The sequence below is a fragment of the Cryptomeria japonica genome, chromosome 4 (genome assembly GCF_030272615.1).
Source record: "Cryptomeria japonica chromosome 4, Sugi_1.0, whole genome shotgun sequence".
NCBI lineage: Eukaryota > Viridiplantae > Streptophyta > Pinopsida > Cupressales > Cupressaceae > Cryptomeria > Cryptomeria japonica.
In genome coordinates this window covers 273,711,136-273,730,932 of record NC_081408.1, presented here as the reverse complement: position 1 = coordinate 273,730,932, position 19,797 = coordinate 273,711,136, and the positions used below count along the sequence as shown (strand labels likewise).

Sequence of the window (19,797 nt, the reverse complement as noted above, 5' to 3'; positions counted from 1 at the left end):
AGAAAAAGGCTCACTACCAAAGTAAGAAGAAAGAAAAAGAGAATCCACCATTATAACACAATTTGCAATATCAAAACTATTTTTGGTGCTTCAACAACAATACACTAAATCATGAATTGTCCATTATTCTTTTTCCATCACACACATCTTCCATATCTCATGTATAATTACATCATCCACATATTTATACTGTCTCTGGGAAACATAATCTTCTAGGTCAACACTAAACATGCCAATGGTGGGAAGGAATGAGAAGTAAACCATACCACAACATACATCAATAGTCAGATGAATACATTACATCTATCACATATTCTAAACCCAAATCACAAATCACACGCTACACAAATGTCATTACTCATCCTCAAATTTTGGACCTACTCCAGACCCAAAATAGAACTACACAACACATCAAAAATAAGAATGCGACCACTCATGAATACAATAGATCAAGACCATATCTGTAAAACAAAGAAATCTGGATCACAATCATCACAAACAATCAACACTGAATATCAACTATAGCACAACTTCTAGAGCACCAAAAATTCTGGGAACACATCTTCCGAATCACTAACACCAATACCATATGTTCACATCAATGACAATCATTAATGACAACCATTAATATCACATTTGAAACACTATGTATATGCTATGTATGCATAATCTAGTCACAATGTGTTCTTGCGATATGGGTATGAACTATTTGCCTTGTGTATAGGTGACATGCTTGAGCTATCCCTATGTGTACATGTGAGGTGTATAAGGTATAATCACCTATAAGCATGTGATATGAGTGAGATTTAGCCATGTTGTGCATCAATCATATATGTTTGAGCCAATCAATATTTGAACATATGGCATTGGAATGATACGATCTCTATAATATGTTTTTTTGTGTGTTTGTACATTAATGTTGGCATAGCACCACCACTTATTTGGAATTTGTTTGATATCATTCTTATTGTAATGGGATTAAAATCTTATTGAATATTTGTGTTTTAAAAGTGATATTAGAGATCTCATACAAAAGAGAGGACAATTTCTCTCAATCTTTGGAATGTGGATTATGGATCCTCTAATTCCATATAGGGGTATGTGGGAAGATTCATCATGAATGAACCCTCATTGATTGAAAGATTCATCTAAAAAAGTAATTGACATAGGAAGCTTCCCACTTCTTCTATAAGCATGTCAGTGATGGCATAAAATTGTTGTAAGCATGTCAATGATGACATAAAATTGTTGTCGTTACTACTGTTGCAGAAGTTACGAAGTCAACACTTCTAAATTGGATGGAAGATGCTTGGTTGATCAAGTTGGTAATTTTGTCAATTAAACTTTTATAAAACTAGTACTAACCAAGGACAGTTGTTCAAAGATTTAAGAAGAGTCATTTCTCAAATTTACATTATTATTATCCTTTAAGATGCACATGCATCAAATTCTCTTTGTAACCAAATTTGTATCTCATCTATGATGTACAAACAACTTCATCATCCAATATACATAAGACTACAGATAATTTTAAATGCAATCTTTACATAGTTAACATAAATAATTCTCGATTATTAATTCTTACATAATAATACTAAATATTCAGCTATACCAAAAAAATAAATTCAATAAATAGTACACCTTGAAAAAATATTAAAATATTAAAACTCAATTTTATTGAGTTGAAGCTACTATATTATTTTCTACTTACCTAATATTTCGAATTTTTTAAAATTCTTTTACCATTTTATATGACTTTTGTTAATGGCTATCAGCATACATTTATCAGGTTAATTTAGAATTTAAAACGTGGATAATGATTTTTCTTGCCTCTCATTCTGTGAGTATATTTATTCTTACAAGATAAAATGCCTAATGTAAAGTGCACAAAATGCTTAGCAAATAGCCCTTGAATCCAATAGTTATCCATAAATTTGCAACAAAAATTCTAAGAGAGAGACATTTTCTTAAATTTAAATATTTTATTCTACTAAACATATGTTGGAGATATACTCCAATAAATAATCAAGTCCAAGAATCCTCTAAGAGAAGCAAATTCAATAAAATAAAATGAATATGACTGCAGTACAGTCCCAAAGCAAAACTATATATATCTTTATACACCCATTGACTGTCCCTAAAAACAGCAACAGCATTCTTCCAACGCACAGCAGCAGCAAAGGCCAGCACAACTGCATAAAAAGAAAAAGAGAAAACAATTATTCACATTTGCAATAAAATTGGTGCAAGATCTTCCTTCCTTCAGTCATTTTTCTATTGATCTACTTCTTTCAATTCACTTTTTAACATTTTTCAAAAGTGTTTTTCATTATATTTAATAATCTTTTATATAATTTTTTAAAATATAGATTTAAATAGTAGATATTTTTCACAGTAAGTCAAATTATGATATTGTTATCAGGATTCAACTGTGTAGTTTTTCAGTCAAACTCAGACCCATGTTTCATAAATAGTGGCTCACAAGAACCTAAAGTTAAGCACTCTTGAGTTGGATTAATACTAAGATGGGTGACCTCATATGACTCATGAAACATGTGTCAATGAGTTTGACTCAAAAACTACACAATCGAATCCTGATACTAATATCACAATGTAAGCCTAATTTAAATTTGTCTAACTTTATATAATATAAAATATAAAAAATCCATAAAATCATTCATACCCATAACAGATCTATTGAAAAAACAAAAAATATCATAAATCAATAAATAAAAATACAAAAATAATTCAAATAAAAATACCAAAGCAAATACTGTTATTCCCACTAGTAGTTTTTTCTACAAGAATAGCAGCAAACTCCAACAAATAAAAGCCCCAACATCCCAAGCATAGTCAAGAGAATTCATAGTCTTAAACTGACTTAGACATTGAATATAATCTAAATTAACTATTATTTGATTATTTCATATATATTGTGCATAACTTTGGTAATAGTTGTGTGAGATTATTTTCTCCATTTTTCAGAACAAACTATATCATCCATCATCAGGAATAAGAGAGCAAGACAAGAGAACAAAATAGTTACATTATGAGCAAATCAGGCTAGTTAGAATAGTTAGTTTGTGTAGAGATTTGTTTCATCAACATTTCATATCACTCTGGATTAGATTATGTTGATGAAAAAAATCTTTACACAATCTAATCCAGAAACAATTGCATTAAAAAATTTTGTTCTCATAAACAAATTTTCCAAAAACACAAAACCCCAACAAACAAAAACTCGAACATCCCAAGCATAGTCAAGAGAATTCATAGTTTTAAATTGACCCAAACATTGAATATAATCCAAAAAAACTATTAATTGATTACTCCATATATATTGTGCATAGCTTTGGTAATAGCCATGTAAATTTATTTCCTTCTTATTTAGAATCAACCTACATGATTCATCACCACAAAGAAGAGAGGACAAGAGGATAGAATATTTAATAGCGGTGTGAGTATATTTCTTCCATGTTTTGGAATAAACTACATGATCCATTATCAAAAGAAGAGAGTAAGACAAGAAAACAAAATAGTTAGATTATTAGCAAATCAGACTAGATAAAAAGTAGAGGGCCAAGATAACAAGAGAAAGAAAGAGAAATTGTAACTAAAAATAAAAAATAGTTACTAAAAAATACTAAATAAAATAATACTCTAATAAACTAAAATAAATAAAAAATTACTCTATATATATAATCTATAAGAAAACAAATTAATTGATACGAACATAAAGAAAGATACTGAAAGAAACTAAAAGATATAAACAAATTAAAAAAAAAAAACTATGTAAATGTTGTAAAGTATATAAAATAATATAAATACTCCATATATATATATATGGATGTGGATGGATGAATATTGAGAACTGACCATCCCTTCCAAAAGCCATCTTCTTCTCTAGATTTTGTCTCAGGTGGGGGTCCTCCTTGAGGAGCGTAACCCTCCTGAGGATACCCAGCTGGAGGACCATCCTGTGGGGGTGGAGGGTAAGTCTGTGGATACCCAGCTGGAGGATACCCTGTTACATAAAGAAAAACACAGTCATAAAATTATCAAGGAGAGAACAAAATTAGCAATGGTTCATATTTCTGTAAAATAAATTCGTGGATTATATGAAACCTTTTGTAAAAATCAAAATAAGATAAATTTTGTTAATAAATTTTCAGTTAACATAAATTTTTCAGAGTATATGTAGATTAGTTAAGATTACTTTTTAATTCAATTCTATTTGTTTTAATCAAATAATAAATGAAAAGTTTAAAAAAGAATCCAAATGACAATTGAATAGATTGTATATAAGAAACCCCAGAAAATTCTGAGAAGAGGATAGCCTGTTCTTATAAAACACAGAGTTATAAAATTATTAAGACTCCAACAAAATTAATGTTGAATTTTTTTATAAAACTTAAAATTGAATAGATCTTATTAATAATCATTAATCTACATGAACTTTTCATGATTATAAGCTTGTTTCTGAATTCAAAGTGTATTTTTTTTTGTCAATCAAACCAAAAAAATCTCATTTGAATGTTTGAAAAAGAATCCAATTACAATTGAATAGATTGTACTTGAGAAACCCAGAAAATCTGAGAATGAGAAATACCATGTAGAGGAGGAGCTTCAACAGGGGCTTGTTGCTGATTGTTATAACTCATTCTGTTTGAACTGAAGAAACAAGGAACAGGAAACAAAGCCTGCAAATAATAATAAGCTTCCTATCTGATGAAATGAAATGAATGATTGCTATGGAAAGGCTTCCTTGTGCTGCTTATTTAACAAGTATTTTTCACCGTAAACAACACTCAGGTCAACCCTTCACGTGCCCAACTGTTATTCAAGAATTGGGAAGTTAACTGGACAGTATATTATAGGTGAGGTTGTACATGTAATTACGTGATATTATTTGAGAAGGATGATTTCAACTATTCACGTTTTTAAGATCATTGAAATGTTTTGATAGTTGGATTATATTTTGTTTTGTATGCTGGTTTTTTTACTGTTCTAAAATTGTCTTTTTGTATTTATTATACAAACTAGAAATTAGAGTACAATTAGTTGGATTCTATTTTGTTTTGTATAATAGTTTCTCACTGTTTTGAAATTATCTTTTTTATTTATTATATAAATTAAAAATTAGAACATAATTGTATTTTAATAGTATGTAAGCTTCTGGATTAAACTGTGTGCATAATTTCTTTTTTAAAATTTTATTGGAATCATTCGTAATATTTTTTTCATATTTCTGAAATGTACAACCAAAAAGAAATTATGTACACAGTTTAATCCAGAAACTTACAAACTGCATATTTATAAGAAATTTAAAATTTTTAATCTATTTAAAAAATTGAAAAAAAACTAACTTGTCAAGTGATATTTCAATGATAACCTTTTCTTCTCCTCCGATCCACCTGAAACTGAAGATCCTGTACACCAGCATCATCAATCATATTAAAAAGTTTACCAAAAAAACACTTCAATTCATAAAGAACTACCCAATTCATAAAGAACTAACCAAACACTTACGGACAAAAAAACTGGCATAATGTCAGAATCCACATTTACCAGTACTATTCACAGCTATATTTCATTAATGAATTTTGGAAGGAATCTGCACCCTTTCTTGGCTCAGAGTTGTTCCATGTTATTGTCATGCCAACTTTCAGTTGAAGGTTAGGAGATAAGGAGCGAAGACTACAAGTGTGAAGCGTCCGCTTATAACTTAATCACCTAAGCCAATTTTTAGGTCAAATAGAAGAACTGCATTATTAATTGAGTTAAATTTTTTTTTTTCCAATAATTTATTCATATTTCATTAACATTTCTTGATATATAAAGAAAGCAATTTTTTTTTTCAATAAAAGTGGATTATTCTACTAAACTTTTTTATTAATATTTTTTATTTTTTACACAGGATTCAAAGAGCATACTAGAGGAAAGAACCCTGGGAAGAAAACCTCCGGTCACAGCTTATAAAATAAACCTATATTATCTAATGGATCAATTTATACACCCCGTCCACCACATACAAAATGCGGTCACAACACATATAATATCAGTTTTGCATAGAGCCCATATGACAATTTGCCAAAAAAACCCATCGGATAATTTTCAAATGTAGACTCTATAACTGCTATCAATGGAAGAAGACAAAATTTTCCAAAGCCTTGTGCCAAATCCCATGAGCCAAAAACCTTCCTGTCAAAAAAGAAAGTATCAAAAAACCTTTGGAAAAACACTATTATATCAAATACCATGACCTCGAACTCTTCTCTAGACAACGAACATGAATACTTGAAATGAAAGGGGAAAGCGTGAATAATTATCATCATAAAATTTTACATCGACGTTACTCAAGAAAATCATATGACTATTGCTGCAAACCTTCCCATACCTTAGAAGGAATTTCCTCAAAACCCACTTCTCGCTAATCAGCATTACTATCAATGGCTAAATTTGCCAAATAATCTGCAATCTTATTAACTTCTCTATAACAAGGGGATACCAAGAAATATTCAAACAATTCTAATTTTTGTAAAATGGGATCAAGTATATACTGCAAATTCCAACAATTCGATTTCTTTTTCATAACACATTGAATAATCATCATATAATCACCTTCAATTATTAAGTCCTTAATTCCCAAAGAGATTGCCATATCCAATCCAAAAGACAAAGCATGAAATTTCGCATAATTGTTAGTTTTAAAACAAATAGCATGACACTTAGCTCGAATAAAATTTGCATTGTGATCATAAATTACCATTCCTACCCCAGCTCGCCCAGGGTTACCACGAGAGGCCCCATCAAAATTTAGTTTAAGGTGCCCCTGCGGAGGAGGTTTCCATCTAGCTGAGCATCTCTTACCTATTGCATCATTCTTTTTTAAAATTGAACCATGAGAGGGTAAAAATGACAGTAGCTTCCAAACTCTAGTAACTCTACTATTCCAGTGCGAAAAAGAAGTAAGATTTTCCAAATTCAAGTATAAATAAATGACAAAGCAACCTCAGAGATTGAAGACTCATTTTTTAATAGAACCTCAGACACAGGAGACCTTATTTTTTTAAATATCCTATTGTCTCTCTCTAGCCAAACATTCCAAATTACAATAGATGGAGATATGATCCAAAGGCATGCATAAAAAGATGATGCAAACATAAAGGGCCAAGATCTAAAATGGGAAATGAGATCCTTACCAATAACAAAGGATATATTTAACTTCTCAAACAACCACTGCCAACATTCATAAGCATAATCACAATGTAGGAACAGGTGTGAAGAAGATTCCAAATTTTTGTTACAAAGGACACAAGGGAAAACAATAGTAATACCAAGCCTGTCTAGTCTCATAACTGTAAGGACTCTATCTTGAACTGCCAACCAAGCAAAGGCTCCAGCTTTGGGAAGACAAGCCAAATGCCAAAACAACCTATAAGGCCAAGAAGATAAATCTTTAGTAACCATAAGAGAGTTGTAACCATCTTTAACAATGTACTTACCAGAACTATTCTTTGTCCAAAAAAGTTCATCCTCAGAATCAGAAAGAAGTACAATTCTATCTCCCAAAATATTTTCAAAATCTAATTTCATGCTTTGATCAACATCTAAGAAATCAATCGACTTCCATCTAGCTAGCTTAAGGAGTCCACTAGTCACAATTTCAAAATAATCTACTACAAAAACACCCTAAAGGGAGCAAAGAACAGTGATCAGAGGAGACCAATCCCTAATATTCACCAAAGGTGTGTGTCCATTCCATACTTCATCCCAGAATCTGACCTTTCACCATTATGAACAATCCATGAGAGATGAGGCAAAATAACTGCTCTACATTTACAAAGGAAATTTCAAATAGCAGAACCCGAAGGCAAATTTGAGACTTTAAAAATGTACTCTCTCGGTCCATTATTTAAATATTTGGCAAACATAATATGTGCCCATAAGGAGCTAGGCTTGTCATATAATTTTCAAACCAACTTAGCACCTAAGGCTAAATTTTGATTCTCTAGACTCTGAATTCCTTTTCCCCCAAGTTACTTAGGCAAACATACGTTATCCCATGCAACTAAAGGGAGTTTCTTCTTGCCATCTTTATTATTGTTCCAAAGAAAATCTCTAAGAGTATCATGTAAACTACCAATGGCTGCTTTTGGAGACTTCAAAACTGACATGAGATATATGGGAACAGCATTCAAAACAGACTTGATGAGAACAATTTTACCTGCCAAAGTTAACCATCTATGACTCCATGAGAGAATTATTTTAGAAATGACCAAGATAATCTTATCCCAAAAACCAATCTTATCCTATTTAACAAAGAAAGGAATCCCAAGGTAAGTACATGGAAGATTTCCAGTCTCAAATCCCCAAAAGGATTGCAACCTTTGCTGAACCAGTTGTGATGTATTAAGGAAAAATGTTTGATTTATCACCATTCACTTTCTGACTAGAAAATGATGCATAGTTTTGTATTATTCCTTTAATCACTTTTGCCTCAACTAACGAAGCATGTCCAAATAATAGAGTATCATCTGCAAAGAGACAATGAGAAATACTTTGGGGAATATTCTGAATCCCTATACCTTTCCAAAGCCCCCCCACTTTAGCAGCCCTAATAGCCCAACTAAAGGTTTCAGCTAGGAGAATAAACAAAAAGGGAGAAAGGGGATCTCCTTGTCTCAAACCCCTAGAGGAAGTGAAAAAACCACAAGGAGAACCATTAATTAAAACTGAGAATCTTGCAGAAGAAATACATGCACGAATCCATTTGACCGAGGCCTTGGAAAAACCTAACTTCTCAATAACAACACATAAAGCCCCCCACTCTACTCTATCATAAGCCTTTATCATGTCTAGTTTAAGTATCATGGCCGAGGTTCTTTGGGTGGAAATAGAATGCAGCACCTCATGTGCTACAATTGCACCCTCTGTCATCTCCCTTCCGGGAACAAAACCACCTTGCTCCAATGAAATGATCCTAGGTAGAATTTTTGCCAACCTAAGGGAAATTGCCTTCGTAAATATCTTATACAAAGTGTTACATAAAGCAATGGGGCGGAAGTCAACAAAAGTCTTAGTATCCTCTTTTTTAGGAATAATTGCAATCATTGTAGTATTAAGTTCTTTTAAAATGGACCTATTTCTCCTAGATTCCTCGAGAGCCAATAAAACATCATTTCCCACAAAATCCCAACATTTCTGAAAAAATAAAGGAGTAAAACCATTTGGTCCCGGGGCTTTATCCGGATTCATGGCAAAGACAACACTCTTAACTTCTTTTAAGGAAAAGGGAGACATCAACATCTTATTGTCTTCCAAAGGTACTAAAGGAGGAATATTAGATATAATATCATTGCTAAGATTTCCATTTTCCGAAGATAATAATGACTTAAAAAACCTAACTGCCTCTGAAGCAATGTCCTCTGGCTCTGTCAATAAATTCCCATTCTGACACTGAATACAAGATATCCTATTCTTACATCTTTTAATCTTAGTTGAAGAATGAAAATTTTTTGTGTTCTTGTCACCATCTGAAAGCTATAACTCTCTAGATTTTTGTCTCCAATAGATTTCCTCTCTAGCTAACACCTCCTCAAGCTGTAATTTTAGTGACTTTAATTCATCAAAAACTTGTGGCACCATACAATGTTGAAGCACATGAGTATTAAAACACTCAATCGTATCTTGAATCCTTTGTTTCTCCTAAAAAATGTTCTTAAAATGCGAGATATTCCATTCCCTAATATTCAAATTCAAATAACTTAACTTCTTAGCAATCTGAAACATACGGGACCCAAAACAAAAAGGAGCAGAATTCCACCATTTAATAAGCAAAGGCAAAAAAGAAGAATCCCTAGACCACATGGGCTCAAATTTAAATGGAGACTTAAAAGAAGCCCTATCCTCAATAACTGAAAGGGAAATTGGAAAATGATCAGAACCTGAGACCGGTAGAATAGAGGAAAATAATTCAAAATCTGAATCAATCCAATTCTCAGATAACAAAAATCGATCTAATCTCTCAGCAATCTGAGAAAAATCCCTTCTCATGTTTGTCCTTGTGAAAACCCCATTCTGAGACTTACAATAAAAAAGGCTCATATCAGAAATGAAATCCCCAAAGTCATCCATAATCCTTTTATTAGGGAAAACACCTCCTCTTTTCTCATCTAAATCAGTGATAGCATTAAAATGACCCCCGAAGATAATAAATGAACCATGTTTTAAGGGAGAAGAAATCCTCTTTAATCACCCCATAACTTACTCTTCCCTTGAATTCTTGACGGAGCATAAATGTTAAAAAGCTAGAATTTAACCTTCGAAATCTTGCTTATAACTAAAGCCAACATCCAATTTGTAGCAGATGCCACTAACTGTACCTCAATATTATAATTATTCCAAAGCAGTGCCAAACCTCCTGAAGCACCACAAGCCGGAGAAGAAAGAAAATTCCACCTTCTCCAAGATGAAAAAACCAAATCAGCAGACTCCTTTGACAACTTTGTTTCTTGCAACATAAAAATATCACACTTAATTAAGTCCATTTAGGACTTAATTAAGTGTCTCTTGTTAGGGGCATTTAAGCCCCTAACATTCCAAGAAATAATTCTCATTGTCCTTGAGGGGAGGCCGAAGCTCCCCTCTTCCCAATAATTAGAGAATTTTTGCTTTCCCCAAAGCAACCTTGCAAATTATGTTTCACAGCCCCTAATCTTATCATAGGTGGACTAGTCACGAATCTTTTACTCCTCTTTCTTTTTACACTTACATGAGTTAGGCATGTTTTCTTAGGCCTACCAAGAGAGATCAAATGCATCCCTTGCCCACTAGCAGGAGAAAGGGACAAAGTCTTTTGAATTCCAGCATCAATCTCCATTTGAGTCTTAAGATTATTTGGAGGCCTACCTCTCCTAGGAGAAACCAACGATGGTGAAAAAATTGGAGTTGTTTGGACAATTGGTAAACTCTTGCATGACTTTGGAGAAGCCAGGATAAATGGAATATCTTCAAAACCCAACTCTGTTGTAGCCAAAACCGCAAAAGGATTAGCAGATGCAGAAATTGGAAGGGTCGAGTTTATACCCCCCAAATCATTCTCAATTCAACAAATAACTCTATCAGTAATACCCTCATCCATTTGATGTGCATGATTGTTAAAAATATCATGTACTTGCTGAACCAGATTCTCATCTGGCATATTAACAGGGACAACCTCTAACGGATTACTATTCCCTAAAGAAGATTCATTAGTCATATTAATTTCAACATTCAAAGCGGAACTATTAGACACCAGATTCTTAATTTCCTAAACTAAAGAAGCATCATTAGGAAAACCTATGGCAGGTACCTGTTTAATAGTCTCCATATCAACCACTGCATTTTTATCTAAATTCACATTCTTTGAAGATTCCAAAACCTCCTTTTGAGTGCATGAAGACAAATTGTCATCCTTACCCTTTGTGTGATTATTTGGCATCTTAGGGAAATCTATCATCAATGGGTGATCTACTCCATTCATTGGGGGAGTACCATCCACTATACCCCCATTATTAGAAAATGTTTTCAGTAAAGATGAAAGTGAGACTGAACCCGAAGTGTGATCATTTCGTTTCCCAGAACTACAACACAATGGATTATTTTCAAGATTAATGTCACCTATTTCTACCAATTTATGCGAAGAGACATTTCCACATCCTTCAATCGAAGGTCTCGCCGACAAACTATCTTTATTAAGGGATTTAGGGATAGAGTCAATAACCTGCTAGTTTTTCTTAAAATCCATAAGTAAAAGAGCATCCAAAAGTAAAGGAGACTTAAGAAGCTCCGTATCTAATTTCTCAATTGACTGGTGCCAAATACCATCATGAGACTTGATATTACAAGTATGGGGGAAAACATTGTTAGGGTTAATAAGAACACAAATTTTTACCAGAACCTCCCCCTCCACAAAGTCCATTTTAGATGTTAAAAAAGTTCCAATAGTATTTCCAATTTTCTCAAGAACATCTGGATACATAAATTCAAAAGGAATTTTAGGTAAACCAAACCAAAAAGGAATAAGTTTCAAACTAGACCAAGAAGGAACAAAAAAAGGTTTCCAAGCCGTAATTGAAATTAAATGTTTTCCAAACCAATGATGTGAAGTTCTTAATACCTCATCTCTGAAAGGAGGAGAATCAAAGACAATAATAAAAGCATTCGCAGACAATAATTGAAAATAATGCATATCCCCCCATCTTTTCTGCAATTTATGATAAATCTTTAACAAACTAATTTGATTACCCCAAATTTCCTGAGAAATAGCATTCGTATGCAAACAATTCGCTTTCTTATTGACATAAGAACCTAAAAGATCAATACAAGGGATAGGAGCCCAAACCTGTGATGAAGAAACCTCAGGCAGAATAGGATTAGATGGAATCTTACTTACCTTTTCTAGACTAGCTTCCTTGAGGTTCACATTTACCTTATTTCCCACCTGCTGTGAAGAAACAGAAACCCTAGACGCAGTCTCCTTATTTGCCAAGCCAACAACCCTAGCAAACGTTCGCTAATTGCCTTGATCCAAAGACCATTTCCTCAAAAATCCCTTGAATTGCTTCTCAGAATTCCCATGATTTGTACCATTATTAAAACGCCCTTGAGTGAAACTCCTTCCATTATTATTCTGCCTCCATGCCACACTGTGTCTGTTCCCAAAGAAGCCTTGAAAATATTTTGAAGTTGGCTGAAAAACCTTGCTATTTTCACTCTGGTTTACCTATATCGCCATGTCCTTCCATCTACCTTTCATGTAGACCCGCTGCGGAACATGAGGCAGGTCTTCCCAGCCCACATCCACCCATGAACCCAAATGTCCTCTATCAGCCATGTCTGATCAGTGTATTATCCAACCACTGTATTATGCTGATTTGATGTTACCCCAACTATAGCGATGATAATGCAAGCAAACTTTTACTAACAATGAACCTCAAGATGATTGGCAGGTGTCATCCTTTGCTATTGTCGCAAACAAGTGTGAGTATGACAAGGTTATCTGCTACTAACAATTTGAAAACCTTCTCCCAAATGCCAATCTCCAAACCAAATGACAGCGTCTTCACTAATCAGTTATAGATCAATCATCGGATAGGCAAGGCTATTTGCAAATGTTGTGGAGGCCCTGTGTGACTGATTTGAACAATACTGCCCCTGGTATGTAGTTATCTAGTTTGAGGTGGCCCATTGATCAAAATGCTACATTTTTTGACTGATACTAGTCAACCCAGTCTGATCATTACCCCTGGTATGAATGACGTTGTGTTGTAATCGGTTCCCTACTACAGAGGTTACTATTGTTCAGATCTGGGACTGATATGATGTTCTGAAACAAATTTTGATGTAACCCTGATTGATGATTGGATTCACCTCAGAACTCCTTCAGTTTGATCCTAAAGGGATCTTCTCTCCTCATACTCCAAATCGCCAATGTTGGTTGCCAATTTTGGTGCAAGTGTGGAGTCTAGGTGCCCTAACCGTGAGACTCGCAGTCTGATATGGTCTCCGAACTGTGGGATGGCAAGCGATATTTGCCTCAAGGTTCCATGCATAGAGAATATATCCTTCTATTTTTCTCACTGCAGTGTTCTCCAACAAGTTCTTCACAGTTCTCAGATACAGATTGACCTAGATTGCAAGAAGCGTTAAGAATAGAATGATCATCAAGAGCAGTTGTAGGAGGCATTGCGTCATCGACACTGGAGCGCTTGGCCTCTAGGGCATTAGCATTTTCATTGTTTCTATTGTTGATAAGGCTTGCCACAATCTCCTACACCCTTTCTTTGCGATCTATTTTCTATTTGTGGCTATTTTCCTTTTGATGGATCCGACAAAACTCTTGGGTTCCCACAAAAATCTCCTGTCTAGCTACAGCCAACTTGAAAACCCTCACTTTCTTCTGAAACCAACGTTTTGATGTTCAAGCTTGTGTTTGAAGTGAAATTACATATTTCTTTATTACTTATCACTTCTATTATTTTATTTCACTCACACTCTCACGTCTCACATCATATTTTCCACATTCTACACATACCCACAATTCTCATTTCTCAATTCTGAAAGATTCTTCCATATACCACATATTCCTCCTCTTTTTTAACACACTACCATGTAACATACATATATCATCTCTAAAGAAAGTATTTATTAATCTTTATTATTATAAATATTATATAACTGATCAATAATCTAGTAATATTAATTAAATTGGAAATATTTTTATTTTTATTTCTTAATTAAATATATTAAATTTATATAATATATATATAGATATATACATACATATATATATATACATATACATATATGTATATATATATATACATATATATATATATATATATATATATATATATATATATATATGTATATGTATATGTATATATATATATATATCTATATGTATATGTGTATATATATATATATATATATATATATATATATATATTTACATTCTTATTTTGTTCATAAAAATATTTATTATGGTTATAATACATGAAAATAATATTATATCAATCACTCTGCAAGGCAATTTGCATTTCTTTTGGGATAGGGATAGCAGTGAAATACACTTCAGGATATACGAAAGTGAATATGAAAGTAGCAGGAAAGGATGTGATAAAGCTTTAGTGAATAATAGAAGGTGTCTGAGGTTTAGAGAAGAGAACCGCGCATTTGCATTAAACAACGATTGCCGAGTTGGATTTTCCAGCAAAGTTTACTTCTTGGTCTAGTTCAAAACTTATTCCTTTCTGGTTTGGTTTACCTAAAATTCCTTTTGAATTTATGGATCTAGATGTTCTTGAGAAAATTGGAAATACTAATGGAACTTTTTTAACATCTAAAATGCACTTTGTGGAGGGGGAGGTTCTGGTAAAAATTTGTGTTCTTATTAACCCTAACAATGTTTGCCCCCATACTTGTAATATCAAGTCTCATGATGGTATTTGGCACCAGTCAATTGAGAAATTAGATACGGAGCTTCTTAAGTCTCCTTTACTTTTGGATGCTGCATTACTTATGGATTTTAAGAAAAACCAGCAGGTTGTTGGCTCTATCTCTAAATCCCTTAATAAAGATAGTTTGTCGGCAGGACCTTCGATTGAAGGATGTGGAAATGTCTCTTCGCATAAATTGGTAGAAATAGGTCACATTAATCTTGAAAATAATCCATTGTGTCGTAGTTGGGAAACCAAATGATCACACTTCGGGTTCGGTCTCACTTTCATCTTTACCGAAGACATTTTTTAATAATGGGGGTATAGTGGATGGTAATCCCCCGATGAATGGAGTAGATCATCCATTGATGATAGATTGCCCTAAGATGCCAAATAATCACACAAAGTGTAAGGATGACAATTTGTCTTCATGCACTCAAAAGGAGGTTTTGGATTCTTTAAAGAATGTGAATTTAGATAAAAATGCAGTGGTTGATATGGAAACTATTAAACAGGTACCTACCATAGGTTTTCCTAATGATGCTTCTTTAGTTCAGGAAATTAAGAATTTGGTGTCTAATAATTCCCCTCTGAATGTTGAAATTAATATGGCTAATGAATCTTCCTTAGGGAATAGTAATCCGTCAGAGGTTGTCCTTGTTATTATGCCAGATGAGAATTTGGTTCAAAAAGTAAATGATAATTTTAACAATCATGCACATCAAATGGATGAGGGTATTACTGATAGAGTTGTTTGTTCAATTGAGAATCATTTGGGGGGTATAAACTTGACCCTTCCAATTTTTGCATCTGCTAACCCTTTTGCAGTTTTGGCTACAACAGAGTTCAGTTTTGAAGATAATCCAATTATCATGGCTTCTCCAAAGTCATGCAAGAGTTTACCAATTGTCCAAACAACTCCGGTTTTTTCACCATCAGTGGTTTCTCCTAGGAGAGGTAAGCCTCCAAATAATCTTAAGACTCAAATGGAAATTGATGGTGGAATTCAAAAGACTTTGTCCCTTTCTCCTGCTAGTGGGCAAGGGAGGCATTCGATCTCTCTTGGTAGGCCTAAGAAAACATGCCTAACTCATGTAAGTGTAATAAGAAAGAGGAGTAAAAGATTTGTGAGTAGTTCTTCTGTGACAAGATCAGGGGCTATGAAGCATAATTTGCAAGGTTGCTTTGGGGAAAGGCAAAATTATCCGATTAATGGGAAGAGGGGAGCTTCGGCCTCCCCTCAAGGACAATGAGAATTATTTCTTGGAATGTTAGGGGCTTAAATGCCCCTAACAAGAGATGCTTAATTAAGTCCCAGATGGACTTAATTAAGTGTGATATTTTTATGTTGCAAGAAACAAAATTGTCAAAGGAGTCTGCTGATTTGGTTTTTTCATCTTGGAGAAGGTGGAATTTTCTTTCTTCTCCAGCTTGTGGTGCTTCAAGAGGTTTGGAACTGCTTTGGAATAATTATAATATTGGTACAGTTAGTGGCATCTGCTACAAATTGGATTTTGGCTTTAGTTATAAGCAAGATTTTGAAGGTTAAATATTGGCTTTTTAACATTTATGCTCTGTCAAGAATTCAAGGGAAGAGTAAGTTATGGGGTGAATTAAAGAGGATTTATTCTCCCTTAAAACATGGTTCCTTTATTATCTTCGGGGGTGATTTTAATGCTATCATTGATTTAGATGAGAAAAGAGGAGGTGTTTTCCCTAATAAAAGGATTATGGATGACTTTGGAGATTTCATTTCTGATATGAGCCTTTTTTATTGTAAGTCTCAGAATGGGGTTTTCACAAGGACAAACATGAGAAGGGATTTTTCTCAGATTGCTGAGAGATTAGATTGGTTTTTGTTATCTAAGAATTAGATTGATTCAGATTTTGAATTCTTTTCCTCTATTCTACTGGTCTCAGGTTCTGATCATTTTCCTATTTCCCTTTCAATTATTGACGATAGGGCTTCTTTTAAGTCTCCATTTAAATTTGAGCCCATGTGGTTTAGGGATTCTTCCTCTTTGCCTCTGCTTATGAAATGGTTGAATTCTGCTCCTTTTTGTTCTGGGTCCCGTATGTTTTAGATTGCTAAGAAGTTAAGTTATTTGAAATTGAATATTAGGGAATGGAATATCTTGCATTTTAAGAACATTTTTCAGGAGAAACAAAGGATTCAAGATATGATTGAGTGTCTTAATACTCATGTGCTTCAACATGGTATGGTGCCACAAGTTTTTGATGAATTGAAGTCACTAAAATTACAGCTTGAGGAGGTGTCAACTAGAGACGAAATCTATTGGAGACAAAAAATCTAGAGAGTTATGGCTTTCAGATGGTGACAGGAACACAAAATTTTTTCATTCTTCAACTAAGATTAAAAGATGTAAGAATAGGATATCTTGTATTCAATGTCAGAATGGGAATTTATTGATAGAACCAGAGGACATTGCTTCAGAGGTAGTTAGGTTTTTTAAGTCATTATTATCTTCGGAAAATGGAAATCTCAGCAATGATATTATATCCAATATTTTTCCTTTAGTATCTTTGGAAGACAATAAGATGTTGATGTCTCCCTTTTCCTTAGAATAAGTTAAGAGTGTTGTCTTTGCCATGAATCCAGATAAAGGTCCGTGACAAGATGGTTTCACTCCTTTATTTTTTTGAAAATGTTGGGATTTTGTGGGAAATGATGTTTTATTGGCTCTCGAGGAAGCTAGGAGAAATAGGTCTATTTTAAAAGAACTTAATACTACAATGATTGCATTTATTCCTAAAAAAGAGGATACTAAGACTTATACTGACTTCTACCCCATTGCTTTATGTAACACTTTGTATAAGATATTTACAAAGGCAATTTCCCTTAGGTTGGCAAAAATTCTACCTAGGATCATTTCAATGGAGCAAGGTGGTTTTGTTCTCGGAAGGGAGACGATGGAGGGTGCAATTGTATCACATGAGGTGTTGCATTCTATTTCCACCTGAAGAACCCCAGCCATGATACTTAAACTAGACATGATGAAGGCTTATGATAGAGTAGAGTGGGGGGCTTTATGTGTTGTTCTTGAGAAGTTAGGTTTTTCCAAGGCCTGGTTCAAATGGATTCATGCATGTATTTCTTCTGCAAGATTCTTGGTTTTAATTAATTGTTCTCCTTGTGGTTTTTTCATTTCCTCTAAGGGTTTGAGACAGGGAGATCCCCTTTCTCTCTTTTTGTTTATTCTCCTAGTTGAAACCTTTAGTTGGGCTCTTAAGGCTGCTAAAGTGGGGGGGCTTTGGAAAGGTATAAGGATTCAAAATATTCCCCAAAGTATTTCTCATTGTCTCTTTGTAGATGATACTTTGTTATTTGGACATGCTTCGTTTGTTGAGGCAAAAGTGAAAATAATACAGAATTATGCACCGTTTTCTGGTCAGAAAGTGAATGGTGATAAATCAAAGATTTTTTTTCTTAATACATCACAACTGGTTCAGCATAGGTTGCAATCCTTTTGGGGATTTGAGACTGGAAATATTCCATGTACTTACCTTGGGATTCCTTTCTTTGTTAAACAGGATAAGATTGGTTTTTGGGATAAGATTATTTCGGTCATTTCTAAAAGAATTTTCTCATGGAATCATAGATGGTTAACTTTGGCAGGTAAAATTGTTCTCGTCAAGTCTGTTTTGAATGTTGTTCCCATATATCTCATGTCTATTTTGAAGTCTCCAAAAGTAGCTATTGTTAGTTTATAGGATACTCTTAGATATTTTCTTTGGAACGATAATAAAGATGGTAAGAAGAAACTCCCTTTAGTTGCATCGGATAAGGTATGTTTGCCTTAGGAACTTGGGGGAATAGGAATTTGGAGTCTAGAGAATCAAAATTTAGCCTTAGGTGCTAAGTTGGTTTGGAAATTATATGACAAGCCTAGCTCCTTATGGGCACATATTATGTTTTCCAAATATTTAAATAATGGACCGAGAGAGTACATTTTTAAAGTCTCAAATTTGCCTTCGGGTTCTGCTATTTGGAATTTCCTTTGTAAATGTAGATCAGTTATTTTACCTCATCTCTCATGGATTGTTCATAATGGTAGAAAGGTCAGATTCTGGGATGAAGTATGGAATGGACACACACCTTTGGTGAATATTAGGGATTGGTCTCCTCTGATCACTATTCTTTCCTCCCTTTGGGGTGTTTTTGTAGTAGATTATTTTGAAATTGTGACTAGTGGACCCCTTAAGCTAGCTAGATGGAAGTCGATTGATTTCTTAGATGTTGATCAAAGTATGAAATTAGATTTTGAGAAGATTATGGGGGATAGAATTGTATTTCTTTCTGATTATGAGGATGAACTTATTTGGACAAAGAATATTTCTGGTAAGTACACTGCTAAAGATGGTTACAACTCTCTTATGGTTGCTAAAGATTTATCATCTTGGCCTTATAAGTTGTTTTGGCATTCAGCTTGTCTTCCTAAAGTTGGAGCCTTTGCTTGGTTGGTAGTTCAAGATAGATTCCTTATAGATATGAGACTAGACAGGCTTGGTATTACTGTTGTTTTCCCTTGTGTCCTTTGTAACAAAAATTTGGAATCTTCTTCACACCTATTCCTACATTGTGATTATGTGTATGAATGTTGGCAGTGGTTGTTTGAGAAGTTAAATATATCCTTTTTTATTGGTAAGGATCTCATTTCCCATTTTAGATCTTGGCCCTTTATGTTTGCCTCATCTTTTTATGCATGCCTTTGGATCATATCTCCATCTATTGTAATTTGGAATGTCTGGCTAGAGAGAAACAACATGATATTTAAAAAAACAAGGTCTCTTGTGT

At 33.7% G+C, this 19,797-nt stretch overlaps 1 protein-coding gene across 1 annotated transcript; it reads right to left on the bottom strand.

Moving 5' to 3' along the window:
* Positions 1–1,962: 1,962 nt before the first annotated feature.
* LOC131074033 (cysteine-rich and transmembrane domain-containing protein WIH2) lies at positions 1,963–4,764 on the bottom strand. The gene is made up of 3 exons (XM_058010581.2): positions 4,610–4,764; positions 3,877–4,024; positions 1,963–2,192 (listed from the first exon to the last, which is right to left on the bottom strand). The coding sequence occupies exons 1-3, from the start codon at positions 4,659–4,661 to the stop codon at positions 2,138–2,140; spliced, it is 255 nt and encodes an 84-aa protein (XP_057866564.1). The 5' UTR covers positions 4,662–4,764; the 3' UTR covers positions 1,963–2,137.
* Between the last annotated feature and the right edge of the window lie 15,033 nt (positions 4,765–19,797).

Bases quoted from the DNA above. Each gene is read 5' to 3' on its own strand.
- LOC131074033 (XM_058010581.2), bottom strand. From the start codon at position 4,661: ATGAGTTATAACAATCAGCAACAAGCCCCTGTTGAAGCTCCTCCTCTA. The intron at 4,025-4,609 runs GTATTTCTCATT...TTTATGTAACAG, and splicing joins TGAAGCTCCTCCTCTACATG to GGTATCCTCCAGCTGGGTAT. The intron at 2,193-3,876 runs GTCAGTTCTCAA...CTTTTTATGCAG, and splicing joins GATGGCTTTTGGAAGGGATG to TTGTGCTGGCCTTTGCTGCT.